The sequence below is a fragment of the Pseudomassariella vexata genome, assembly GCF_002105095.1.
Source record: "Pseudomassariella vexata strain CBS 129021 chromosome Unknown BCR38scaffold_4, whole genome shotgun sequence".
Lineage (NCBI taxonomy): Eukaryota > Fungi > Ascomycota > Sordariomycetes > Amphisphaeriales > Pseudomassariaceae > Pseudomassariella > Pseudomassariella vexata.
Genome location: NW_024467959.1, coordinates 1,478,110 through 1,503,967, shown reverse-complemented (window position 1 = coordinate 1,503,967; position 25,858 = coordinate 1,478,110). Strand labels below are relative to the sequence as shown.

At 51.0% G+C, this 25,858-nt stretch overlaps 6 protein-coding genes and 1 non-coding gene across 7 annotated transcripts; 4 read left to right on the top strand and 3 right to left on the bottom strand.

Moving 5' to 3' along the window:
• Nucleotides 1–7,616: 7,616 nt before the first annotated feature.
• BCR38DRAFT_156674 (uncharacterized protein) lies at nucleotides 7,617–11,172 on the top strand. Its single transcript, XM_040853751.1, has 4 exons — nucleotides 7,617–8,254; nucleotides 8,303–8,657; nucleotides 8,787–10,851; nucleotides 10,922–11,172. Exons 1-3 carry the CDS (start codon nucleotides 7,818–7,820, stop codon nucleotides 10,842–10,844), a joined length of 2,850 nt encoding a protein of 949 aa, XP_040718009.1. The 5' UTR covers nucleotides 7,617–7,817; the 3' UTR covers nucleotides 10,845–10,851; nucleotides 10,922–11,172.
• Nucleotides 11,173–13,992: 2,820 nt separating this feature from the next.
• Nucleotides 13,993–14,608, bottom strand: BCR38DRAFT_337126 (ribosomal protein S30; the record flags this gene model as incomplete). Its single annotated transcript, XM_040855514.1, has 4 exons — nucleotides 13,993–14,019; nucleotides 14,077–14,181; nucleotides 14,482–14,506; nucleotides 14,574–14,608. 4 exons carry the CDS (start codon nucleotides 14,606–14,608, stop codon nucleotides 13,993–13,995), a joined length of 192 nt encoding a protein of 63 aa, XP_040718008.1.
• A 753-nt stretch (nucleotides 14,609–15,361) lies between these two features.
• BCR38DRAFT_338239 (pyridoxamine 5'-phosphate oxidase-domain-containing protein) lies at nucleotides 15,362–16,168 on the top strand (the record flags this gene model as incomplete). The annotated part of the gene is made up of 1 exon (XM_040855598.1): nucleotides 15,362–16,168. The coding sequence occupies one exon, from the start codon at nucleotides 15,362–15,364 to the stop codon at nucleotides 16,166–16,168; it is 807 nt and encodes a 268-aa protein (XP_040718007.1).
• A 492-nt stretch (nucleotides 16,169–16,660) lies between these two features.
• BCR38DRAFT_t133 lies at nucleotides 16,661–16,733 on the top strand. The gene has a single exon. It is a non-coding gene; the product is annotated as a tRNA-Arg (tRNA).
• A 497-nt stretch (nucleotides 16,734–17,230) lies between these two features.
• Nucleotides 17,231–19,782, bottom strand: BCR38DRAFT_364814 (uncharacterized protein). The gene is made up of 2 exons (XM_040857221.1): nucleotides 19,143–19,782; nucleotides 17,231–19,082 (listed from the first exon to the last, which is right to left on the bottom strand). The coding sequence occupies exons 1-2, from the start codon at nucleotides 19,522–19,524 to the stop codon at nucleotides 17,602–17,604; spliced, it is 1,863 nt and encodes a 620-aa protein (XP_040718006.1). The 5' UTR covers nucleotides 19,525–19,782; the 3' UTR covers nucleotides 17,231–17,601.
• A 477-nt stretch (nucleotides 19,783–20,259) lies between these two features.
• On the top strand, nucleotides 20,260–21,919 carry BCR38DRAFT_336969 (major facilitator superfamily domain-containing protein; the record flags this gene model as incomplete). The annotated part of the gene is made up of 2 exons (XM_040855499.1): nucleotides 20,260–21,269; nucleotides 21,331–21,919. The coding sequence occupies 2 exons, from the start codon at nucleotides 20,260–20,262 to the stop codon at nucleotides 21,917–21,919; spliced, it is 1,599 nt and encodes a 532-aa protein (XP_040718005.1).
• Nucleotides 21,920–22,803: 884 nt separating this feature from the next.
• On the bottom strand, nucleotides 22,804–24,891 carry BCR38DRAFT_522330 (cytochrome P450; the record flags this gene model as incomplete). The annotated part of the gene is made up of 9 exons (XM_040865223.1): nucleotides 22,804–22,972; nucleotides 23,037–23,197; nucleotides 23,262–23,346; nucleotides 23,399–23,763; nucleotides 23,828–23,903; nucleotides 23,956–24,021; nucleotides 24,077–24,350; nucleotides 24,403–24,543; nucleotides 24,615–24,891. The coding sequence occupies 9 exons, from the start codon at nucleotides 24,889–24,891 to the stop codon at nucleotides 22,807–22,809; spliced, it is 1,611 nt and encodes a 536-aa protein (XP_040718004.1).
• Nucleotides 24,892–25,858: the final 967 nt, after the last annotated feature.

Sequence of the window (25,858 nt, the reverse complement as noted above, 5' to 3'; positions counted from 1 at the left end):
TGGCAAGTCGTGGTGCGCAATGGGGGGACAAAACAGGAATAGAAAGCAACAAGATAAAGAAAGGGAAATTCAAGGGGGTCTATGGATATTTTGAGCGCAGAAACAAAGGAATTCAAATTTTGGGAGCCCTACATGGGGAATTGAGCCAAGGAATATACATGTCCATTCCATTCATCCTGCAGATAAGATAGATAGAAGAGGAAAGATAGGGCCCCGAAGAGATAAGAGAACCACAAGAGGGTAGGGGAAGTTGTTGTAACACTACCCTTTCGAGCGAGGTGCCTTAAATGAATGCGTCTTTCTCCTATCAGAGCAGCCTCTTAACGTTTGACATGCTTCTCCCGGACCGAGCCATCATGCAGCATGATCCCCGGTTCGGATAGGTATAGATAAGGTGGTAGCACTTCGGAGCTAGAGAGATGCGAAGATATTCGGGGGAAAAGCAAGCAATCAGGGGACCTGATGAACTTGCAGCTGCAGAAAATGCTGTGTCACTGATGTGGATGAATTAGTTGTTGCTGGTAGGCTCCGAGGTGCGTGGTCACGTGGCAGCTTGCCTTGCTTAAGTAGACAACCTCATCGCTTTTTCACTTGAAAAGGAAAAGGTGTCTGATAGCGAAATCTGGTCAGTATCGCGTGCGTACCATGCTTGCGTGCTGGGCTTGAGTGCTTGAGCCTCTAACCCGGTTGCAAGAATTGTCACCTGCCGCTTTCTACGAATGGCTTGCTGGGATGAGACGAGATCAGCAAAAGATAAGAGAGCCGCAGTCCTCAGAATTTGTTCTGTTCCTGCTTATTGTGCAAATGCGTCCGTTCCCCCAGTCCTGCGCAAGCTCGCTCATCTATTGAGAACCTTGGCCTGGCTTCATCACGCCGGTTCACAGCGCGCCTTGTGCGGATAGTGGTCATACTACGACCTGAGACTATGCACCTCACGTGATGGTCAGTGTACAAGTTGCAGGTCTCCTCACCGAACGGTCGCCAAGGTGAGGCGCAAGGCTCCTAGCTAGCCTTCCCGTGGGAGTCAATTGGAGAACATGGTACGAGCAATCGAGGGGTAGTCCATCATCGCGCAAGCCTTCCTACCCATCATCAGCGCGGAGCCAATATGATCTCAGTCATCACGAAATGACAGATGCTCCCCACGAAGTCGATCTGTATGGCTCGTATCCCAGCATCTATCTGACTGGTCTCCCCTTCTTTTGCGATCAACTGGAACCCGCTACAGTGGTTATTGGACCCCCACACTCGGTTTCATCAGCTTAATTGGTCATGCCGGAACGAGCGGTGTGACTGGCTGTTTTGGGCAAGTCATCCCGCCGCGACCTCGGAATACGCATCATACACTGCGTGTGCATTTTTTGGCACACCACCCATCGACGAGCCAATCCTTAATGCCGCAAATTTGCATAGGCTACAGCGGAATGATGCGGCAGGGTACGGTCGGTCGGAGCTCGCCGTTTCATCGGCATTTCTTTGTTACTCCCGCAAGTGTCGCATAGACCAGCGGATCCTACAGGTCATGACATATTACTACGGTATCAGGCCAAAGTTTTCACCCCCTTGACAAGTACCAGTGGACCACTGTCAAGGTAACGCTATACTGATTCTTGCCTAGCCTACTCATGGTAACGAAAAGGTACTTCCACCTCTGATTCCAACTTGCTGTTAACGCGTCCTAATTATCGCGTATTCAGCAACTACAATGGGGACTAAACACCTTACAGAAGCGGATCGCCAACGAATTCGAACCCTATATTTCGACGGTGGTAAATCGAAAGCCGAAATTCACACTACTACAACGTTTTCTCTTAATCATATTCAGACAGCTATGAAGGTCCCTTCAAGCCAGGTAGCGAAGAGTTGGCGCGTGCCTAGGTGGGGCACGGTACAAACACGCAATAGAAAACTTACCCATTATACCATAGTACATTGCCTGTCTTCCGAAGTTCCGACTATAATGACCGACCCAACGGAGTGGAAAAGGGTCACTGCGCTGCACGGTTGAGACAAGATGAGCACGAGCGGGGCTTCATCATGGCCTGATTATAATTAGTATGACCGAGATCGTCGGGCGTCAAATATCGACAGCCCGGAGGAGCCACAATGTGATCGGTGCCAGTCTTGACAGAAATTGGGGCTGGACGGCACATGTCGTTCGCTACGAAATCTTTCCAATCTGGGGGTGTCATTGGCGACCATGAGCCACTCCGCAGTCGATGCCAAGGTGAGACCCTGTAGTAGACACCATCGCTTGACTAGCTCTTGTTTGATCAAATGGCAAGACAACTAATCCTGTCAGAAATGATGGTTTCCCCCAAATCCTCACTTGAACTGAAGTTAATGATCAATTCATAGTCGAACAATCCAACCCCATGGAGTCTTGGAGCCATGAATGGATGAAGGACCTCAGAAGTCCCCTGGCAGGCGAATCACGGAACTGTATGGAGGCTGCCGAGCAGTTCACATGGCAGGTTGGTAGTGCCCCTCTTTTTGACAAGGCATTCAGTGCCATCGGCGGTACATAGCGTACATAGCGCCGAGATGTGAAAGCATGAACGATCCATCAGGCCCGACGTTCAAGGGTATTTGAAAAACCCTACGTGAGTAGCTCATTGTTGCCTGTCCCACCAGATTAGGAGATGCATAGATAACACAGCTTCACAGGAGGTCTAAAAAGTGAGAAGCATGTTGATTTGTAGCGAATCAACTCAGGTATCTTGACATATTCGTTTTATATTTTTATGGGTTTTGTGATATGTTTGAGTCCGATCGGAGGTTATGTGCGTCGTCAGTTTGAATTTGGCGGGTGGCAGGCATCATTGTCCTGCATTGAAACGGCCCGGGGGTAAGCAAGCGCCGCGATCTCGGAGTGGATGTGCAAGAGTGGACCGGACGTGCAGCTCTTCAGTACGCCGAGAATAGACACTGGTCCCGGTCGTGGAGAGGCACATGTTGGAGCCTTCGTCCAGTGTTGTCAGTCCCTAGAGTGACGGGACACGTGAACAGACTCATCAATAGGAGCCTCTGAAAGTCTGACCCTTGAAGTGTAAAGAGAAACAAACCCGATGTGATTGGCTGTGGCGCCGCCTGTGATTGTTTAGTGAGAACTGGCAGACTTCACTGGGTCCAGGTTTAACGACTCTCAATCTTAAACCTTGACACAAGGTTGACACAAGGTTGACACAAGGAACCTCCATCTCTATATTGTGAGAAATAGAAAGAGCACGTACCATGTGGCACCATACCACCCGCTGAATTCTTTGGCTAGGTTGCGAAAATGTGAAGCCGGTCGAACGGTAAGAAGGATGGATGAGACATTGTTCTGGACGGTGTGTTGCAATCCCCATTTGTTGGCCATATATCGAAGGACAGGGAACCTTGACTTCTCAGTCCCAGGGGGGCTCATACAGGGCTGGGAGTTTGACGAAGCGGCGAGTTTGACCAGGCTAGTACCTTGTATCGGCTCGTTGCTGAAGCTCTTGACTGCCACTTCTCAAGTAGGGTTTGGGTTCCTTACCTAAGCCAGATCTGTAAGCTGTAAGTTGGAGAGTAATCTCAAAACACAAAATGAATATAGTCGTGTGTGTTATTCTGAGCCAATGGTCAGCCATTCCGAGAAAGAAAAGCACGGATCGTATTGGGTGGTGTGCTTCCCATTGTCCAATCGTCAAGTGCAGATTTCTGCAGCTGGGATGGTCCCTGTTGTTCGTTTGAATGACAAGACCCAGACCCAACATAATTGCAGCTTCTGCGCATGCTTCCCCAGGCTTTCGAGAACGTGCTTGCGTAGACTTCGGACAATGCTGAACATGACTCGTGCCAAGGGAAGAAAAAGAGAGAAAAAAAACTGTCTTCAGCTGCAGATCCAGACATTGCCAGTTTCTAAAACCTGCCGCTGAGAACGGACCGATCCAGAGACTCGACGACACCTAATTGTTTTCGATCTCCATTAGTTTTCAAATCCTGTCGGCAAGTTACCGACGCAGCTGAAGCAGGTTTTGCCAGTGAGTGGTTGTGGTTTTGTCTCCATCGTCGATTAGAGAGTGGGCAAGTGGGGGTTCAGCGTGTGGACCATGTAGATTTAAAGCATCCCTGTCGGAAGGTGCAGTGTACCCAGTACTTCAAGGCGACTTGGGTGTCTCCAATTGATCCAATTGAAACCCTTCAGAGCTAGCTGTCTCCGCTCTGTGGTAGCGTTGTCCAGTGAGGATACATGTAGGGAGAGCTGCTCATAACTTCGGGAGCAGTGCACCGGCTGCGCATCTAGAACCCCTCAACTGACGAGGCTTCCGATGCATACTAATATATGTTTGGAACCCCCCATGAGCTTGATAATTGTCGATTTTGTCAGCTAATAGAAATGTGGTTCCTCGAGGTGGAGGAGCCACGGTCGAATTGGGAACCTCCAATGTACGAGGAACCCATACAGTTTGGAAAGGCGCATCATAGTGGCAGAGGCTCTCGGCAGGATGACCGTCGCAGTCGACCCGCCTGCTGTCAAGGGAGTTTAAGCCAGGACCCTCAAAAAGTCGGCGGCGCGGTCCTTTTTCGCTATCCTGTATTATATCCACACTTGCCACTTCCGCATTGCGCAAACCTGGTGAGCAACCTCGGTCCTATTTCAAGTCTCGGCGAGGAGGGAATTCCCGAAAGTTTCAATAGTGGTATGGAGGCATCTGGCAGTTCAGATGCCTACCAATTTGGCTCTGTGGATCTCACGGGAACCAGGCGGCCGTGGATGGGTGGCGCAAGATGCAGATGAGGTGTTTGTTCGTAGTCGACTCGTGGCGGGGGGGTTCGCGGAGGAGAGCAACCCGTCCGTGCGTGTGAATGTGTGGGATGAAGAGATGAACCCTCCTTGCGGCTGTTGCCCCGGTAAGTCCAGTGGGACGACATTGCCTTCCTGGTACGAAGTAAGAAGGATCCATTAGAATTTTACATGTTGTGGCTCGCGCGCCCTTGTGACATCAGTCCTGGTGACCTCCAAGACTGACTGTTGGAGCGGGTGTTACTAGTGGCATTTGAGGGGATACTTCTATATGGTTTACAGGTAAAATAACAGAAGGTTTGGTTGAGAGGTTATGACGAGGTGTGCGCAATTCTTTCGCCAGAATCTCTTCACTGTTCATGCATCTACCGCCCAACTGCTCATCCGAATCAAATCTTCTTGATATTAAAATGAACTATTGCCTTGTCTGCGACTGAAATTAACAATGTTCGCCGTTGGAGTTCCTGTGTTTGGGAGGGCGGGATGTCATCAAGTCGCATGGGTTGCCCGGATCGAATCCTTAGCTCTCTCCCCATAATCATCATCGTCGCAACAGATGTCCACCCGGAGTATTGCTCGTGCGAATCGTGCTGGAGCCGTGCTTCGCAGGTGGTCCGATGTCGTGCACTTGCGGTAGGACCAGAATTTGTTCTGTGGCATCAATGGCAGGCCTGACAGGTTGCTTAGCGTTGCGTAGCACCAACCACAATATTGACAGCCAACGGCAAAGGACGTTCGGCTAGAAACTCACATCATGGTGCTGGCCATAGATGCAGGATTGCTGGTCAATGCCGATTTAGAGGCCGATGGTCGCCCCGACGCACTTGGCATCATGCCGCCAGGTATCATCGACCTCGAATATCACAACTACTGAAGTATGCAGCATTCTGCTGTTATCAAGACCCGAAGAGGCACTTGAACCACATAATGATGGAGTCTCGTGGCTAGCGGGTTGGCTTCAACTAGCCTCACAGGGTCTCTCTTTTGGCTGCTCAGTCGTCAAATGACTTACATACGAGTACCTATTCCAAACATGTGCATGAATGAAGGAGGTCATTCCGATCCCAGTCTCGAATCCCGGCTCCTATTATTGGTTAGGGTAGTTTTGCTGGAAAGTGGGGGCTGGAAGGCTCATCATGTTCGGTTGGGGCAATGTCGTCGTCATTCAAGAAAAAAAAAGAAAAAAAATCCATCATGCTATCGATGGGATATTCTGCCAGAAGGATGGATTGCTTAGTTGTCCTTCGAACCGTTTAAAGAAGTCGTACATATGTACCGAAAAGGGAACCGCAAACCGGCGTTAAATTTCAGATGAGTGGTTTTTCTCCTTTTAGTGAACCCATGTACCTGGAGCTGTGCCACTGCTGCAAGTGAGGCACATGGGAAAGTTGACCCAAGCGGCAAAGGCCAAGACAAGACTCGATTCTAGGTCCACATTGATCTGGCTTGTATGTATGAGTGGTGGTTCTTGGTAAGGTGTAGCCAGCCAGCCAACCACCAATTACGAAACATTACTGCTCCATTTCTTATTCAACAACAACAGGAATCATCCGCATCCTGACAGGCCGTCGCAGGCCACTATCACTACCACCAGGACTGCAAAGTACGCGGCGTGGGTGTCCCCGTCGAGGGTTCGGGGAGGTTTGGGGGCGAGTCGGATACAATCGGAAAGTAGTTGTGACATGGTGCATACCATCCCGCGTTCACGAGCTGGCCACGACTCTCCCAATTTTGCCTGTAATATGCGCTACGGGTGCACTGTATTTTTGGCCCTTTACTCCGTACACACATTACTCGCGCGTTGACTGAGGGCGGTCTAGCTTTATGACGAGGCAGAGAAGGTACACTCACCCTCATCCAAGTTGAAATTGGAAGCATGTGAAAAACACGCACGCAATCAAGGCGTGCTTCTCGAGGAACTCAATTTACATACGGATCTGATGGGCGGCAAAGAAGACCTCTCGATCACTCTGGGTACTTGCGGGGCTCACAGCTGGCGGGTTAAATGTCATGTATCTATCTGGCTTGATCTGGCCCGTGCAACTACCTACCTGACAGGGGAGGTTTTGTTTCGGTCTCCAACTTGGTGCTTCGTACGAGGGAAAATAGACCAGTGATGCTGAGTGCGACCTTACTGACACAGGTTTCCAACCGCACCACACTTACGCACCTCCAGGGCTGGCACTTTCGCATCAAAAGTGACGAGGTATCGTGGACCCCCACTGAAATAGCCCATAATTTCCCTGCAGATCCACCCTCGCTTCGGGCGAGGATTTGAAGCTTCACCAGCTTTGGGATTGAAGTGCGCGTGGAGCGGAGGCAGCAAGGTCGGTCCAAGGTTCAAGATGGGCCACCCCCTCCATAGGTGCGAGAGCTAGCGAGGGCGCCGTGGGATTGGCGGACCACTCTCTGCGCCGGTCGCTGGCTAGTCTTTCTGCGGTACTGGTACTCGGCCTTATTGGGCCCTGCTCTCAAGTGGGCATACCCCCCCCCGCCCAAAAAGCAGACCCAATTGCCAGCATTAACCTCCCCCAGCCGGACTGAGAGAGAGCGCAATGGTGCCGGTGCAACAAAGTAGCAAGTGCGCGCAGCCAGTCTTGAGAGAGGCCCTTCGCCCTCCACAACTTGACGACCGTGAACCATAGATCTTACCTTTCATCATCCTTCCTACCCGATCTGTGTTCGGTCCCAGGTAAAAAAAAAAGCAATTGCCTGCGGATTCGATCAGTCTGTTTTGTTCCTTGCGATACGTCACAACCTGCCCAACGCTGGTCCAGGCCCACGACGACGGGATCGACTGCACTCTGCTACAAGTTGGAGAACAGAGAGCGGACAGAGGGCGAACACGAGCGGAGAGCGCAGACTCAACCCCTCGAAGCTGCTCGCACTCGAACTCCCACCAAAGTTGCAGACCTGACGTAGAACGAACGGCTGTCAGCCGAACCTTAGGACCTGTGTGGGGAACTGGAACAAACTGTGACACTTGAACTGTTCCCGATCGCACAAGACCACGTCAAAAGGTCTTGGTCAGTCTCACGCAGCCGGTATGGCCGCCATCACGGCATCGCCCCCAGCAACTGCGGATCCCACAACCGCAATGAATCCCACGACGACAGAGCACGACTTCCGATTCCCGCGCCGGCCCTTGGAGGCCGACACCATTATCGCACGTATCGACAACGAAACGAGCCCGGGCGAGTTGCGCATGCAGGAACTCAACTTGGATTTCGCAAGGCCTAGCAGTGCGCATCATAATTTATTGGACTCGTCCATTTTCCCAACATGGCGGCACGGCATGGCCAGCACCAAGGACAGTTTGGAGCAGATGCAGCAGAATGATCCTCTGGCAACTCAAGTGTGGCGCTTCTTCAGCAAGACGAAACAGAGTCTGCCCAGCCAGGAGCGCATGGAGAACTTGACATGGCGCATGATGCATACAAAGTTGCGGACGCAGCGGCAGAAGCCAGAGGAGACGGAGTCACGGTATGTTTCTTGTGTAGGTGTGCATCGCAATGTTCCTAACGGTTCCAGAAGCAACAGTCGTCAAGCAGGAATTACTGCAGGTGTCTCCAGCGGTATTGCGCAACTGAGGAAAACTTCTGACCAGAACTGCGCCCATTCTGACCCCATGAACTTGGACGACTTCATTTTCTCTGAGAACGTCTCTACTCCCGCCGGGCTACCTGCAACCCCGTCTTCCCCAGAGACCACCAAGCACGGAGACGACATGGCGAATAATACTGCTGCTATTCCAATCAAATCCCGCAAGGTCAACACCCAGCCATTCGCTCCTCAATCGGTGCCGGTGCCACCGCATCAGCGAAATCAGGATGAATTTGGTTATGTTCCGCGACACACTCGAAAAACGAGTATTGATGAGCGGCGTGTAAGTAGTGTCCAATTGCCGCCCCCAGTGCTCCAAGTCGGTTGCGCTCTATGCCCGATATGGTTGTTTTTCCCCTCAGGATCGCCACTTTTATCTACTGCCGGCCTGATAACTGACACTCGCCGCTAGACTCGAAACCTGAAGCGCCCAGCTGATTTCTCCCCTCACACTCAAGCCGTCAACAGCAACTCGGCTGCCAACGACCTGGACGCCGATTCTGACCTCCATGAGTACTCTTTAGACAACCCCCATACAGCTGGCATCGCCCAGATGCCTCACCACCCGGGCATTCCCTTCCCTCTGGATACCTTCCAAATAGATCAGGACCCCATCATCACCTCTGCTGGGCCTTTCCAACAGAACTTCTCCTTCTCGCCCTCCACCTCGCCCATGGTCACTCATGGCTCATTCCCCAATTTGTACAACCATCCCGCCATGACCCAGGGCTCCATGAACACATCCGACTTTTATTCTCCCCCGGGTTCTGCTTATCAGTCCACTGCGACGACACCGCATCCCATGCCTGATAACGATAATATGTTCTTCAACTCTATGGATATACGTCACCAGAGACAACAGGCATTCCAACAGCGCCAAGGTCACGCTGGGAACCCAATGGGCCCGCAATTCATGTACCACGCGAACGGTAATTCCATGTTTCCCCAAGCGACATCTGCTTCGGATACATCGAGTGTATTCGCCCACTCCAACCATTTTGGCCACGTCGACCCCAGTCAAGTGTTTCAGCCAGACCATCCAGTTCGTTCGCCTGGAGTTGGCATGATGCAAGAAAGCATGTTCACGTTTGGGGCGGATTCGGATAACGAAGAAGACGACGGAGGTGCATTCCCCGATCGCAATATGGGCGTGCACCAAGGCTTTTCCCCCGGTATGGAGGAAGGCTTGGATATGGGCAACTCCAACAATACTTTAGGATGGGATGCGTCCCTGCCCGGCCAGTTCAGCACACAAGCTGCCCGGTATCCTGGGGGTCCTCCTCGCAAGCAAGTCACGATAGGAGGCACCACTACGGACTATGTCGAGTCCCACGAGGATTGGGACGGTCCAGGTAGTATGCCCCGATCACAGTCCTTCAGAGCGGGTGGCGACAGGCGCCAGAAGATCCCACGGACCGCTTCGACACCCAATAATATGGCCGGCCGCGGGAACCTATTCGACAGACTGGCTCAGTCGAACTCCAATTCCCCGCCACCGGATGCGTCAGGGATTATATCTGGCTTCTCATCAGTTGCGCCTAGCCGGCCGTCGTCCCCGCCTGGTTCAAAACATGGTTCCACGAGCAACCTGCAAGGAGCCGCCGGGAACCAGGGCGATGGAAATGCTCCGACGACTTGCACCAATTGCTTCACCCAGACCACACCCCTTTGGCGGCGCAATCCCGAAGGCCAGCCTCTCTGTAATGCCTGTGGGTTGTTTTTGAAGCTGCACGGCGTTGTGAGACCTCTTAGCTTGAAGACCGATGTTATCAAGAAACGCAACCGTGGATCTGGTGCCAGCTTGCCCGTTGGGGGTACCAGCACTCGATCTTCGAAGAAAAACAACGGACCGGGCAACGGCTCTGGTCCCGCCTCGCGGAAGAACTCGACCCTGGCAATATCTTCAACGCCCAACACGGTTCAGGCTACCACGCCCCCCGCTACTCACCGTGCTGGCAGCGCCAACGAGAGTGATAGCCCGGTGAGCGGCGGTGGTGCGTCAGGAGGCAATACAGCAGGTAGCACGCCAACAAGCTATGCGGGCTCGGCCACCGGTGCAGTAGGTGGCAAGGGTGTGGTGCCAATTGCCGCAGCTCCTCCTAAGAATACCCCCGGACCCGGTGCGGCCTCGTCATTGCCACGCAACGTGGCTATGTCGGGCCCATCCAAGCGCCAACGTCGGAGCAGCAAGAGCACAGGACCAAACGAATCTTCCTCGATGGATGTAGACAGCCCTGAGAACTCAACTGGCTCTAATGAAACAGCTCGGTCCGTCAGCTCGTCAAGCGGTGTCATGGGCGGTATATCTACTGTTGGCAACATGGGCCTTGCGAATGGGTTTGGTATGGCACAACGGCCCATGATGGGATCTGGCATGATGGGAATGTCGACTGGCCCGCCAAATGGAATGATGAATCCTGGAGCCGGTGCTGGCCCTCAGGAATGGGAGTGGTTGACCATGAGTTTATAAGTCAGGAGCATAACCAATCCTGCCGCTGTAGTGCTCGATTCCACATCATGCCTTCGTTTTCCCCTTTCCGGCGGCAGCATCTCGATTTGTTCGGCTCACGGGTGGGCTTGACCACAACAGGGTTCTTGGTCAGAGCTGAGTTTCAGGACGCGTGCGTTCTAATGCTTCAACTTCCAGTTTTCACCAGTGGAGCTGGTCAATAATTACGACATCGTAATGTCTTATTCCCTATTTCGACACATCGTTTTCGATATCAACACCCAGTTGAGCCTAGGCTGCTCCTGGAGGTGGTTGATTTTGTGGTTCCTCGGCGGCCAAACAATCCGGACTTGCACACCATACATAGACTGGACTTATTCACTGGCGGTAACCTGTCCTGCTTTGGGTGAAGTTTGCCAGCAAAACCTCACCTTACTACTCAGATGGACTTATTATCGTGGTTATTCGCATAAACTATACTCCTCACTTGAGTTTTGCGCCTTTCAATCTGACTTTTATATTTTTACGGGCCTCGCATTGCGTAAGAACGGAGGGTGGTAGTCTGAATCGTTTTATGCGGGGCGATTTGCGGAATTATTACGGGTTATGTCACATGTTCAGCTACGATTTGTACCTTGGGGGTATCAAGAGGGCTGGCTACTAGGGGTGGAAGGGGAGCGGGAACCATCTGACATAAGGAGTGGTGGGTTTGGGTTACTTTTTATATATTTATTGGGATCGCTAGAGAGAGAGAGAGGGGGGGGGGGATTGATACCATAACATGTTTGTAGATACGTATTAGCGATGTTACTGGGAAGAGAATGAAAGAGATGAGGCAGTTAATATTGGTTTGCCTGCTTTGATGGGCTGATAGTGGTGCTGATGATCGGAGGAATACGGAGGGGAGAGGACAGGGAAGGCCGCTCTTGAGAGATGAGACGCGTTAGCGCCCATCGCCCCGGGGCTTTTCGTTGATAGATGAAGATGTGCCGGCCTGCAAGATGCTATTGCGAAGAGATTATAATACCACGCAACCATATCTGCTATTCATGATGCGTGGAACCAGTGCTATCGCCTCCTGTGTCCAAGCTGAGTTAATGTCAAGGAAGCGAAGCGAGGGTGATCAGACAGGATTTTCCGGAGACCGTTGCCGATCCACCTTGGTTACCAAGTTTCAAGCATGGTGATGCATATTCCAGCGACATGGCATTATACAGTCCTATGCCACATGTGCGAGAAGCACGACAGCGCAACGCTATGGGTGCTCAATACTCCCGAGTAGAAACAGGGACGTGTCGAGCTCATCATCGCCATTACGAGCCATTTCCAGAAACCCTACGTCATTCCCGTACATATAATCACGGAGAGCCGAGCGTGTTCTGCTCTGTGACTTGGCTCTTTCAAGTCCGGCTAGCAATACACGTATGTCTATGCCAAGGTAATGGATGAGAGGTAGACCTGCTTATACAAAAAGTGAGCGAACAACACGTAGGTACTGAGTGAGGGCCAAGAGAACAGGAAAAGCCGAAAGGAGAACCATCACATGGAGCAGGGAGCCCCTTTTCATCGACCGTGGCCGAGGGTGGTGAAGTGAATGCAGAGCTTGGGGTTTGACGTGATCGACCAGCATGTTATCTCTTTTCTGCAGATGAACATGTGTATCCACTGCAGGTAGACGTGCTTTCCACTTCATCTTTCAGGTTCGATACCGCTTGGAGCAAGCATTCAACTTTTTCGTCTTTGCTTCTTCGACACCTGCGTGGTCTAGTCCGCATTGCCTTCACCCCTCTGCATAATCCTACTGAAGCGATTCGGTGTTGTTCGTACAGCAGTGGTTGCCTTGCCATATTTCATAGTCGACTAGTCAGGCCCTTCCATTTTGATGCTGGCTCGCGGACAACGGTGTTTATTCGTTCGTCCAAGATATTCAACCGTGTAGACGTAGCTAGCTGTCGAGAGTTCATGTCTATGTCCCTCGAATCGTAGTAGCGAGATACCGCTCGCGTGGTCTGAAGAGCTGGCTAGCCGCCTACCCTAGACAACCATGTCGAGTACAGCTATTATGAGACCTGGTCATAGCACTTACGGTTGAATTGCAACAGGGGGCGACATCATGTATATTGAGAGCACCTCGTTAATTGTCGATTTGATATATGAACCCAGAGCAACTCAGGGGATGGTGCATCGGCAAGATTCCACTAGAGCCGAGATTGTGCTCTCGCCATCCAGTCCAGTCAGCCCGTTGTAGCTATATCTAAAAAACATAAGGGTTTATCTTCGGCAACACCCAATCACCGGAGAGCTCTGGAAGATTCTGTTGAATGTAGATCCTTTCAGACGAGCGGCACGACCAACCGACCAACCATGCTCTCTGCACCTTCCGGCTCGCCGGAAGGTGAGCCGGATGTAGTCATGTCTAGCTCAGAGGCAATGATGCAACTTGACGGATACTTGTATGTTGATGGGTCCAAGATATGGCCGCTGGGCTTTATGGTGAACATATGCCTTTCCCACTTGGTGGATATACGATGCCGCCGTCACTCTTCGTTCCAGTCGTCTTAGATTTTAGGTGTATGTCAGCGAGATAACCACGTCCAGTCTGGACACAAAGATCCTCATACGGTTCGCTGGTAGTTGGTAGAACAGGGCCTTGGCTTTCAGTCAGATGGCTCCCGGAATGTGACCTCACCAACGAACTGGTGTACACAAGACAGGGGGGTAGAATGCCGTAAATCTTGTTGAAAATCGCCGCAAGAAACCTAGATCTAACAGTGTCAACTTTGGCTTGCTCCCAAATGCAGCCCCTCAACCAAGTCACATCGGCCACAAGTGAGAGGTGCTGGGAAACGGCTTTTATTCCCAGTTAGTTTTCGTCACGCCAGACGTTATCTGTATTATGTACAGACGAGAAGCTCGAAAATTCAGTGACCAAGCCTTGATGATGCCAATGACTCCATGAATGACGACGTAGAAAACAGTCGGTTACATTCATCCCTTCCGATCAGATTCCTTCGTGATCAAGCATAACCAGGGCAGGATCGTTGTCGGTCAGCAGTCGAAAAGGTGGACGCTAAGGCAAGATGCCCAAAATGCATCGCCCATCTATCGCCTTCCAATCCTCCGGACCACGACTTCGGATGCCCTCGATAGAACGGACAGAGTGGCACGTTTAAGCCGCACCAGGGTTGGGGTTCATCTGTTCGAATCAGTCAGTAACGTGTTTGAAAGCCGCATATCGCGCTCAAGAACTGACCTTTCTCTTGCCACCAGTGAGCTGAACGTTGACGAAGCGGCGAGTGTATTGAAGTCTCTTCTTCGCACGGCCCTTGGGGACCTTAGACTTCTCTTGGGCTTCCACCTAGTGACGACCATACAGTCAGCTTTCCGTGGGACGATCAATGTGCAGTTTCGATTCACGGCCAGAAAGTGAGCATGGATAGTGGAGGAGGGCGCTATCATGATGATTCGAATCGTTGTCACGGATGTTTCGTTGGCAATGACTGGGGTGGCGGGCGAATTCGTCGTGGGTGCAGACTCATCGAAGATCAAGCCATTTTCATCCTCGTGTTTTCGGTCGCAAACGGATCATCTTGAAAGCGCTTCCTCCGTCTGCTATACAGTGTCGCCACGGAAGTTCAGGGAGATTTTATTCTCGTACCTTTGGTGTCTGAGACTTGACCTTACTGGATTTTTCGTCAGCAACCGTAATTCTGCCACGACCGCGACCGCGTAGAACCATCAAAAACTTACCCCGCACGGGCGAGAGAGCCGTGAACCTTTCCCATGATTGCGGATTATTGAGTTGTCGTTGGGTGATTGTCGTGGGCGTTGAGTGCAGGTAGTGTTGGGTTGACGACGCTTGCTTGAAGTTGCAGGAGGCAGGAGGGTGATTGCTGGATTTTGTTCCCTAGGGCGTAGTTTCTTGTGTGGGTGGTCCGTGCGCATATTGTGGTTGGTTTTGGGGCGAAGGCGAAAGTCAGATCCAGGCCGCAGGCGGCAAAGAGTCATTCGCCGGAGTAGGTGGGGTCTGAGCACAACATCAATGGTTTCTCAGCATTGGAGCTACTCGCTGTACTTTCAGCCGTAGCCATCGTGTCTAATGCAGCTGACGAAATGTACTATACACCTGCTTGTCCTATCTTATTGATACATCCTCAATTCATCTACAACTCGTGACTGACATCCATGTGACAGGTCGGTTTGGATTAAGCTAGAGGGTGCCAGCTGCCTTCACTTGCGGTTAACTCCGACAACTTCCTACTTTCTCCGGAGCCGACAATCCCTACCTACCCCCTTGTAGCGTGAATCATTGTCGTCCCATGGTGTGTGATCAGAAATCGTGAATGGGCCGAGGTCGCGCTTTGCGCCCGAAACTAGAGTATTTGATAAACTATTAGCATCCCGCCGTTTGCAACTCATCACGACCTACTTAAGTATTTGAAGGGCTTCAAAATCATACTCAGCCAGAGCTTGAATAGTCGCCGGCATCAGACTTCAGTTCTGTGTCTAGAGCTTGTACCGACATCGCAAACTCCACCATGAAGCTCTCTCTTGGACTACCACTTATCTCGTGCGCCGCCGGCATCTGCATGGCAGAAGCTACCCCGGAGCCACAATACATCTTCCAAAACCCGCCCGCATCCGAGTCCATCCACAAGATCCCCACTCCCTACGAGAGCGCCGTCCTAGGCCGCCGCCTCCTCGCCTTAACCACCTTAGGCACGCTCGCTACCGTTTTCCCGCACGAGTCCAAGGATGTGTCCGGTCAGGAGAACCGACCGGCGGGTATGGGCGGCATGCCTCACGGATTGATGGAGTACGTCGCGGACTGCGAGGACGAAGGAAACCCCACCATGCTGGCGATCAACATCGAGACGTCGTTCAAGAATGTGAGGGGCGGATCCAACATATCGCTGGCTATGCAGTGGACGCCCCCATATCTGCCTGATAAGCGCATCAAGTCGACCTGGTTCGACCGCCTGTTTGGTGACGATGATGGCCCGAAGGAAGCTGTGCCTTACTCGGCGGCCAACCTGCCGCGTTTCTCGCTGCTTGGATACATTGAAGAGATCGATACAGCCTCGACTGCGGCCATATCATCGTGTTTCGTTAAAGCACACCCGGATGCGAAGTATTGGCTTCCGGGAAACAGAATACACGAGGCACAGTTTGTGAGGCTCGTGGTTCAGGCGCCCTACTGGATCGGTGGTTTTGGTGATCGCGCATATATCGGCTGGATTTCTCCTGACGACTGGAAGAATGTCACCAAGGAGGAATGGGAGGCAGTAAGACTTCCCGGTGAAAAGAAAGGATGGGATGAGTGGAGTTTCCTGGCCGAGCTTTGAGAAGTTAATTACGCAAACATGTCAATGCTTCAATTTTATATACCTGTAAGTAGATGTCAACCACTGAAATCGTCATGAATGATCTAAGCTAATAAAATCTATCGTTAGTCATACCTGAAGCGCCTTGTCGGTGATTGATGGGGTTGAATATGCGAAGAAAGATATGCCGGAGTCGAGGCTTGTTAGATACTGTGGTGTTTCGCGATGGGAAATTGTTCTGAAACTCCCAAGAGCGTCTACAAGCGGATGGATGCAGGTTGCCGCACATCTTCCCCTTGGAACCAGCCTGACCGCCCAGGCAGTGTGTTCAGGGGCTGTCAGGCAGTCATTGCGTGTGCCACTTTTCAAGGATCTATGTATGAATCACTCGCCGTTTGTTTATGGAAGGAGCCAGTTGGGACTCCGAAATCCTACCGCCTTGTCCAAACAAGTAGCTAAATTGAAGCAAACAATCTCAACGAGGAGAAGGCCTGGCTAAATTGTCAAACCCAAGGTCCTGTGGAGAAATGGTAACTCGTCAGCCTCCTAAGCTGAAGATTTCTGGGTTCGAGTCCCAGTAGGATCGATTTTTGGGCCCGTTTCACAGAATCTATTGGTTTGGTGAATATTATTAGTTTTCCCGGAAACATCTTCACTTAAATTTTCATTAAGCTGCTGTTTAACCTTCTATAAATCCTTGATGCCTAGGTGAATAGCATTCTACTTGACTCTCTTGTGAGGTCCGCTCACCTGGTAATTTTCTTGTTGAAAACGCACTGAGCCATGTATGTATCAGCGTTTTTTTATGGAGGGGCTATGGACGTAAGGACGCAGTACTTCTGAATGAAGTTCATGGGAGATCAATGCTTTGAAGAGTGTAGCAAAGTCCGATGCTTGAGGCATAGGACTCTGATTTTGATTTAGAAATGCAATCAATTTCTCTTCGAGACGGGCACGTGTCCCGCCGAGAACAGCCGAAAAGAAGGCGGTAAGTGATGTTGAATACCTCCATACTTCAGATGCTTAAGTACATTTAAGGACAGATTTGGGAATCCTCGTGTTTGATTGGTATCGAAACTGCCTGCCCATGTAATCCTGGGTTCCAATCCTCAAGATTTTCGGAAGCACTACCCCCATGCAGATAACTACCAAGGTTATTGCGCCTCGACACCGCAATCAACACTTGACCATCTTCACTGCTGAAAAGAACATGTACCGCAATCCTGACATTCGATCTCATCCATCATGGCGAACCACATAAATGCCAAGGATGATGTGCGACCCAAACAACTCAAGGAATTCGAGAAACACCAGGATGCACGAGACAAAATTCTTAAGTATGACCACTCACCGAAACTAGCTATAGCCCAGTAGGCTTGTTGTGACACTTAGCGTGTTGTAGCTTATTGATATCAATCATATAAGGGTATGTAACGCATCAAGCATCTTATCTGTCATACAATTAAACAATCAACTCGATTACCTCGCAACTGCATAAGCGAGTTGGTGCCGGTCGCATCACCCGCCTCTGCCGTTTTCTCTTTACCCACAGACTCATTCGTCATCCCACCATTCTCCCCTGTGGCATCATCTCTCAATTGCCAGATATAAAACAGTGTCTCCATAGCCGACTTGAGCATGCCCCACGGACATATATCCCACATCGCCCTCAGCCTTTCAATCACCCATGCCCTCCTCTCCGGACACGCTGTCTCCACGCCCGTCATAAAGACGGGCCAAGTGGTGTACTTGAACAGCGGGCTAGAGGCAGGAATGAACGACAATTGATGCAAAATCGTCGCCACGAAGTCCTCCGAGTTTGGGAGCATAGGGGTACTGTCCGGAGAATCACCGGGCCGGATGCGGCTGTGTTCGTAGTTTTGTAGTCCAGGCGCGGTCAGCAACACAAATAGACAAGTCGTCGCGCGGTATGTGGCGGCGATGTGCGTCCGCAGACGCAGCTGGAGCTCGTCGACGGGTCCGCAGGATTCGGCGTTAGCGGCGCAGACGCCGGTGGCCCAGGCGTGAACGTCGAAGGCTTGGGCTTCGCGGATGATGGCGGCGCAGGCGTCCATTTGCCCGGGGGTGGGAAGGCCGGAGCTGTTGGAGGATATTTCTTTCATGAGGCGGGAGGTCTCAAGGATGGTGTAGAGCAAGTGGGCGGGGCAGCTATGGTAGCTATTTGCTTCGGTGCGGGTGGCGATGGCAAGGACGTCGGGGGCGCTGAAATCGATTGAAGGGGCGCAGGAGGTTGAGCCTTCGATTGAGGAGACGAGCGAGTCTAGCGTGTTGTTCCAGACGTAGTAGGCCATGAAGTCGGAGGCGATGTAATCGCGGATTCCCACCTCATGATGCCAAGTCGAGTGGATTGGGCGATTCAAGGGGAAGGATAGTTCAGGGGCTGTTCCTGTCACATCCAATAGAGGTGTCCCGTCTGGATCTTGTTGCCTGGCCGACATAGCTGGAAATTCCGCTGAGTTGATGTCTTTTGCATTCTCAGAGCGATGGAGATACTCAGAACTCTGCGCAATGATAAGTCTCCCTGCAGCTTCCATGTGTGATCGCCAAGCCCCCTTCCCAGAATCGACGAGGGCGAAGTTGATAAAGAAGACAATTGTGGCTAGCAGAGCATCCATCTCTCCATACTTGCTCTCAGAGCGGTCTTCATCCTTGTAACGCTCCAGTACTAGCTGCAGCGCCTTAATGGCTTTATGTCGTGCATGCAAAGCATCAACAAGTGCGTCCGTGGCTATCTGTGGATATGTGTTGTTGCTCCCACTGCGCATTAGATTGGAGAAATGGATGGCCGAGGCTGCGACAATGATATGCTGGAGGAACGAGTGCATTCCACACATGGGAATGAGTTCTCGGAATGGATTGGCGCCACGCTGCGGCGAGTCGTTGACGACGAGATCTTGGCAGAAGCGCTCGGCGACTGTGTCGTGTTGGTACATAAGAGATGGTGAGAAGACAGGAGGAGAGCGTGTTTACTTACAGTAGCTTAAGTAGCGCCTTGACAACGAGTCCATATCCTGCAACAAAGGGTCCATCAGTAGAATACCCAATTCGTCTCTTGGGGTATTCATGAGCATCTCCTGTCGACGCTCGAAATATGGTATCACCCATGAGTGGTCATTCTCGTCACCGTTCTTCGAAATTGTTGGAGCAAATGTCTTCTGCCCATTCATCCGACCCCGTGATACCATGGAGTCGGTCCATCGATACAATGAGCCATACCCAAGGCATTCCTGTCCCGTACTATGGCATTTATGGCAGCCGGGAACTGAACGATCACACCTTCGACGGCGACGACGGCAATTGTGGCAATTCTTTCGCGTCTCGCCTCGAGATGAGCTGGCTTCTTTCAACGCAGACATGAAATTCCCAATATTCCCAAGCCAAGGGATTGATGTGCTTCCCCCTTTCGTGTCGACCGCCGGCAATGGTCTCTGGGGCTGGAAATATCCAAGTTCAGGCGGTACTCCCACTGACCGACTCGGTCGGAGTTGCGGCTCTCAGTATCAGCCTTTCTCCGGCAAACAATCGAAGAGCATGGGTTCCACACGCATTTCTGGTGGAATCACTTGCAAGAATGAGTTATGTACGGGACAAATCGATGGAGCAACATGATTCTGAAAGTATTCTGAGTTGTGAGGTACCGGGTTGCTAGCACGCTACGCCACAAAAGGAAGCCAAGATTCAACTCGCGCATATTGGTGGGCCTAAGCTCCTCTTGTCCCAAATTCTCCATACTTTGCGCTGTCACAAATCTAGAATTTCTCGAGGTCGTCATGTGTCTCGACCGCTCGTTTTTCCCATCCACATTCTAGTCTCTACTCGCGAGGTTAATTACTCAATATGGTAGCCAAGCTTCAACCTGTACATGATAAATCCACTTTGGCCGTCGTCATGACCCGCTCGGCGGCCATGGATTGTCCTATGCTCTTCCGACCCCTTGGGTTATAAAGGGGTTGTCGAGTGTTACATTTATGAGAGCAAGTGCTCGAGAGGTTGAACGAGTTTTGAGCGTGAGTATATCTACTACACCTTGAGTAGTCTCCTACGTATGTCCCGTCAACCTATTTGCGGACTCGGTTCTTCGATACTGGACAATGGCGCAACCCATTGCCGCCAGCGAAGGCATCTTTGACGTGGACTCAGGCCCGCAAGCATCTAGCAATGAATACCCCGGAATCCTAGACAAGGCCGAAATCGAACGTCTGGGCCGTCAACGCCCGGCCCTCTTGAAAAGCGCCTGGGCAGAATGCGGGTTCGTCTTCTCTGTCGTGGCATCTATGATGATCAGCGAGTTTTTCATCGGCGGCTTCTTCATTATTTCACCAGCCTTGGCCGAATCACTACAAATACCGACTGCCTTGCGCACCTGGCCTGCTGCCGTTCCCAATCTGACGACGGCGGCTCTTCTTCTGCCCTGCGCACGCCTGTGTGATAGGTACGGTGGACGACTTGTCTTCCTCATGGGGCACATCTGGCTTCTGATATGGTCCATCATTGCGGGCTTCAGTCAGAACCCGACGATGCTGATAGTCTGTCGAGCGTTGCAGGGAATTGGCTCGGGTATTTTCTTGCCCGCGGGCATGGCGCTTTTGGGACAGGCATACCGGCCTGGCCCGCGCAAGAACTCCGTCTTCAGCTTGTACGGTGCATTTGCCGTCATAGGCTTCTATTGTGGCATCTTCATGGGTGCTCTTGCAAGCCAGTTGCTGGACTGGAAGTGGTACTTCTGGATCGGTGCCATCCTCTGCCTCATAGTCACAGTAGTAGGGTTCCTCACGATCCCTAGGAAACTAGGACTCGGTAACAAGACGGCCCAAATTGATTGGTGGGGAGTGTGCACCATCGTGCCTGGTCTGGTTCTCGTTGTGTTCGCCTTGACAGATGGTGGACATGCGCCAGATGGCTGGCGCACACCGTACATCTACATCTCCTTCATTCTTGGAGGCATTTTCCTCTGCGCCGCCGTTTATGTACAGGGCTGGGTTTCAGCGGATCCCCTGCTACCAGCCGACGCTTTCCGTCCAAAGTATATGAAACGCCTCGTAGCTTCCTTATTTTGCTCGTACGGCGTCTTTGGGCTGTACCTTTTTTACGCGAGCTATTAGTGAGTTACTCTCCCGACCCCGTATCTACCAATGCGTCAGGACTAACTGTTTTCCCTACAGTATCGAGACAGTCCTCCATACTAGCCCCTTCCAAACCGCCGCCTGGTTCGCACCACTGGCTGTAGGTGGAATGATCCTAGCATTAACCGGAGGCTTCGTGCTCCATCTGATCCCTGGTCGTATTCTACTGATAATCTCGGGGCTCGGCTACATCCTCTCCGTTCTGCTCTTCGCAGTAATGCCAGAGCAATCCGCCTCCGGCGAGCCATCAACCAGCTTCCTCTACTGGTCTCACGTCTTCCCGGCTATGATATGCGGCACCATCGGCATGGACATCAGCTTCAACGTCACAAACGTGTTCATCACGACGGCCTTACCGGCCAGGCTTCAGGCTACGGCCGGGGCGCTCACCAATTGTCTGGTGTACCTCGGCATAGCGTTCTGGCTCGGCGTAGGGGATCTTGCTGTTGCGACTTCGCAGGATCTGCATGGGGAGCTGGGACTGCGTGAGCAGTATCAGATTGGGTTCTGGACGGGGGTCGGGCTGGCGGCGTTGTCGCTTTGCTTGGTGGCTACGGTCAAGATGGGGCAGGCGGCGGCAGAGATGACTGCCGATGAGAGGGCCAGGGCGGAACAAGAGGCGAAGTAGAGACCAGCAAGAAAATATCAATTGATTTTTCTATTTACTTTGATATTGATGGTAATTTTGGCATTGAGAACCCAGACATGGGTCTGACGGAAGCGGGCCAACTAATGGGAAAGCAAGACCGGCAATCCTCCGCCTTCAAGTATGACCAAGAACTTACAACACTTCCAACACTCTTTACAACAAAAAGTAGAATTGCTGGAGCAGTTTAAAGCCAGAATCAGGACAAGTCGTCATGCCAAAATGCTGGAGTTTTGTCTCTACTTTGATCGAACAACATAACATGTAGATGCTTTGAGATTGGCCCCGTGGAAACACATCAAAATCAAAAGTTGATGGCAGGGATTTCCAAAGCATCTGGGCACTTGCGGTGGGAATCAAGATCGTGTTCATTCCTTGAAGCCACAAAGACTTCGCTTGCGTGTACGCAGATTCTTGCCGCGTAACTCAGAGTAGCAGATCGCATGCACATCTTTCTGTAGTCATTTAGTCTTCTTGCTATCATCTCTATAAAGAAGACATTTTTACAGGTATTGCTAAATGCCATGGGCGAATATTTGTGAAAATAAGCTACACAGTTGACCCCTGAATACGCACTAGAGTGGGTCTGTCGCGTGAGAGAGTAGGCACTGGGCCTCAGCTAGGAGCTGTCTTTAAACTCTGTATATTGCCCTCCGCCTCTTTTGTTTCAATATGAGATGCTTGCCTCTGTAAACCTGGGTAAGTACGCTCATTAAATCAACGCGAAGCTACAAGCCAAACGCTTTCAGGGGTGGACGTGGGTTTCCCGTTGACCTGACGCACCAAACCCAGTCTTAGCATAGTATTTCTATCACTGCGATGTCTATTTTGCTTTTGGCTCTCTGCCATCAAGAAATCTCAAATATCAGTCATTCAACCGTGACTCTGACTCCATTGCTTTGCATCCGTGGGCGTGATCCCACAAACCCATGTACTCGTCTAACATCTGACGCATCTGTCTCGTAAAGCTTCAATTTCGGTCCTTTCGGACCGAAGAGAGCATATATCACTATGGATATCTCCGCCAAAGCCAAACTATGCATAATTAGAACAAGCGAAAGTAAACGATACCGTGGATAAGAGAAAGGAAGATACGTACGAGGAATCCAAACAGCCGTGGGAGCCTTTCATGAAAGGCACCCAGTTTCTGGCCATCCTCGGATCAATATCTCCCAACCATCTGGCTGGCTGGAAGGTGGCCGGCTCCGGATATACCTCAGGGTCCATATGCATCGAGTATATGTGCATCCCAACCGCGGTCTGTGATATCCAATATTAGCTGCATTGCGTCCGCGCAAGAACATGTCCCTATGCGATCACATACCCCACGAGGAATAACCCATTCCTTGTAATGAAGTTCAACGTCTGGAGACACTCGGGGCCGCGTATGCAAGGTGGAAATGCTGAGTCTGTGAAGAGTGAGTATGTGATGATTTGAGGAAAGTGCGCCAATGAACCCACCGAAGTCCTTCTTTGATACAAGACTGAAGGTACGGCAGTTGTTGTAGACGATGGACCGACGGCGGTTCCCTTGGATGCTCCGCCATGGCATTGCGAAGTTCTTCGCTCAGCCTGTTGTGGATCTCCGGATTCGAAAGGATTTGAAATACTAAATGATCCATCGATCGAGCCACAAACATAGTTTCAGTGAGCAGAAGTATATGCGCCTCGTTGACAATCCGGTCTATGGTTAATACGGATGCTGGCAAGTCACTGTTGAATAGACGCTCAAAGAGAGAGTTGGGTTTGGCGTGGTTTTCCCGATGAGCAAGTGACTTCTGGGACTGGGTTATTCGCATCTCTTCAGTCACTGAAGCAAGGGACATCTGGAGAAATGATATGAGTTCTTGCCACACAACAAAAGCAACCAATGGCCGATGCTTTACTTACGTCTTTCCATTCCCTCAAATATCGGACAGGCGGATAGAACATCTCAAGATGACGTTTCAGAATCCACTGCGGCATCCTTCAGTCAAGTTAGAATTGTATCAACGCAAGGCGCTCTTGGTGCCACTCACTTTGCAATCCAGCCGAAGTTCTGCAGAACTAGAGAAAAGCGGACCATAGTAGTCAACAACTCATACCTGCACTTTGTCAAAAAAGTGCAACTCAGATGCCAGGGATGGGAGAGGATCTCACCATCCGGGGCCAAAATCGGGCTCCTCGAGAAATGACCAGGCAGGATTCTTGAAACAGATTCGAGTCACGAAGTCGCCCGCGAATGCGAAAAATGCATGATCAAGCCGAACTACCGATTTCGTTTCGCGTTTGTCTTCCAGGCGCTTGACGAGTGTGGCCGCCATTTCTGACAGTAGTGGATGATGTTGACTGACCCCAAGCCAGGAGAAGAATGGCTCGAGGGGCCTCCGGCGCCGACGGTGGGAATCATGACCCACGGTATAGGGGTGAGCACCTAGATAAATTAGAATTATATGGAAAATAATCAATGGAGAGGGATACAATACGGTCCATATCATTGCCGTTGCCCAATCCTGGACGTAGCTGCGTGCGTCTGACGTCTCCGACGCCTCCTGCTACGTACAGCGTTTGGAAGAATTCCGCATCTTGAACTACCAGCTCGTTTGGATTGACACGCACAATGGGTCCTGATCAATCCGGTCAGTAAGCCTGAATTGCACATTAGGTTCCTACTTCTAGTATGAGAGGGTTTGACTACCATATTCATCGTGCATTTTCATGATCTGGCGATGGTATGACCCATGACCGAAAAGATCCCAACTGATGAATGCCAGAGCGAGAAAGCCATTGAACGCAGAAAGGGGGTCCAGGGCCAAATTCCAAGGACCTGTGGATAGAAGGGATAGCAATGATGGTTTGGTGGAATGCAGGGTCTGATCTCGCGCGGCGGCGGACTGGGAAGTCATGAATGATAGTAACAAGTAGCAGAAGTAGGAAGCAGCCAATGCCCATATGTTTGCCACCACAACCTCCATAGTCTCGTTTCTCTTGAACGTTCTCAGATAGCTTTTATCATCTCAATCCGTTTTGTTCGTCTCTGCATCGCGGCATTGCTCGGCCAGTTGGAGGGCGGGGTGTCATTTCCTGTTAACAGTCGGATGGCATTTTCTCACTACATATGCCAAGCATACTTCACCATCCAAGCTTTGCTTTATGTGCCTTCTATCTCGAGTCATTGATGGCACCGTTTTACCGTATCCTCGGAAAACACTCTCTAACTGCGTGTGAGTATTCATTTTCGGCTGTGCAGGTGTTATACAAACCTGCGTTGCGACTTTGTTCCTGGGCCTTGGCAGTATGTTTGGATAAGAGTTCATGTCGTGCTTCCCTATCATACATCTGGTGCAGCGTCAGAAAGTTCAACCGCAGAGAACACAACATTAAAGTGTCACGGAAGATAGCTGCATCATCCAATAAATCCAATCCAGCCGTTTTCTGAGCGCCACGTTGTTCAACTTGAAGTCGATCTTAGAGGACACAAATGATTGCGTGTCAGGAATCGGACGGCTTCTGAGTGGCACACACTGCAAATCCACGTTTTTTGGTATTTCAATCGGCCCTTGTTGTTGAAGTGGCACGAGTCTCGTGTGTAACTGAAGGCAATGAATATGTTACGATGCAATCTCTTCCACAGGCGGCAAATATTTCAGCATACTGTAACCACTTATCCTCAGTGCACCATACATTATTCGAACGGGAAATACACCAAAAATTTTCAAGCATCATGATAGCATACTCCTCATCCGTGAGAAAATTCAAATAGAAGCATAAGATTTGGAAGCAAGATTACACGCTGCATACCATGTATTAGTGAAGAGTGCGGATTGTACTGTCTAAACCGATGATAGACTTCCAGCTTCTGGTCCAAAACGATATTTAGGCAAATAAGAAATTTCCATTTTTCTGTGACGATGCCATGAACTCATGCGCTTATGATTTGTC

Coding starts and splice junctions, on each gene's coding strand:
- BCR38DRAFT_156674 (XM_040853751.1), top strand. CDS start 7,818: ATGGCCGCCATCACGGCATCGCCCCCAGCAACTGCGGATCCCACAACC. Junction 8,255..8,302: donor CCAGAGGAGACGGAGTCACG/GTATGTTTCTTG, acceptor TAACGGTTCCAG/AAGCAACAGTCGTCAAGCAG. Junction 8,658..8,786: donor CGAGTATTGATGAGCGGCGT/GTAAGTAGTGTC, acceptor ACTCGCCGCTAG/ACTCGAAACCTGAAGCGCCC.
- BCR38DRAFT_364814 (XM_040857221.1), bottom strand. CDS start 19,524: ATGTCTGCGTTGAAAGAAGCCAGCTCATCTCGAGGCGAGACGCGAAAG. Junction 19,083..19,142: donor AAGGCGCTACTTAAGCTACT/GTAAGTAAACAC, acceptor AACACGACACAG/TCGCCGAGCGCTTCTGCCAA.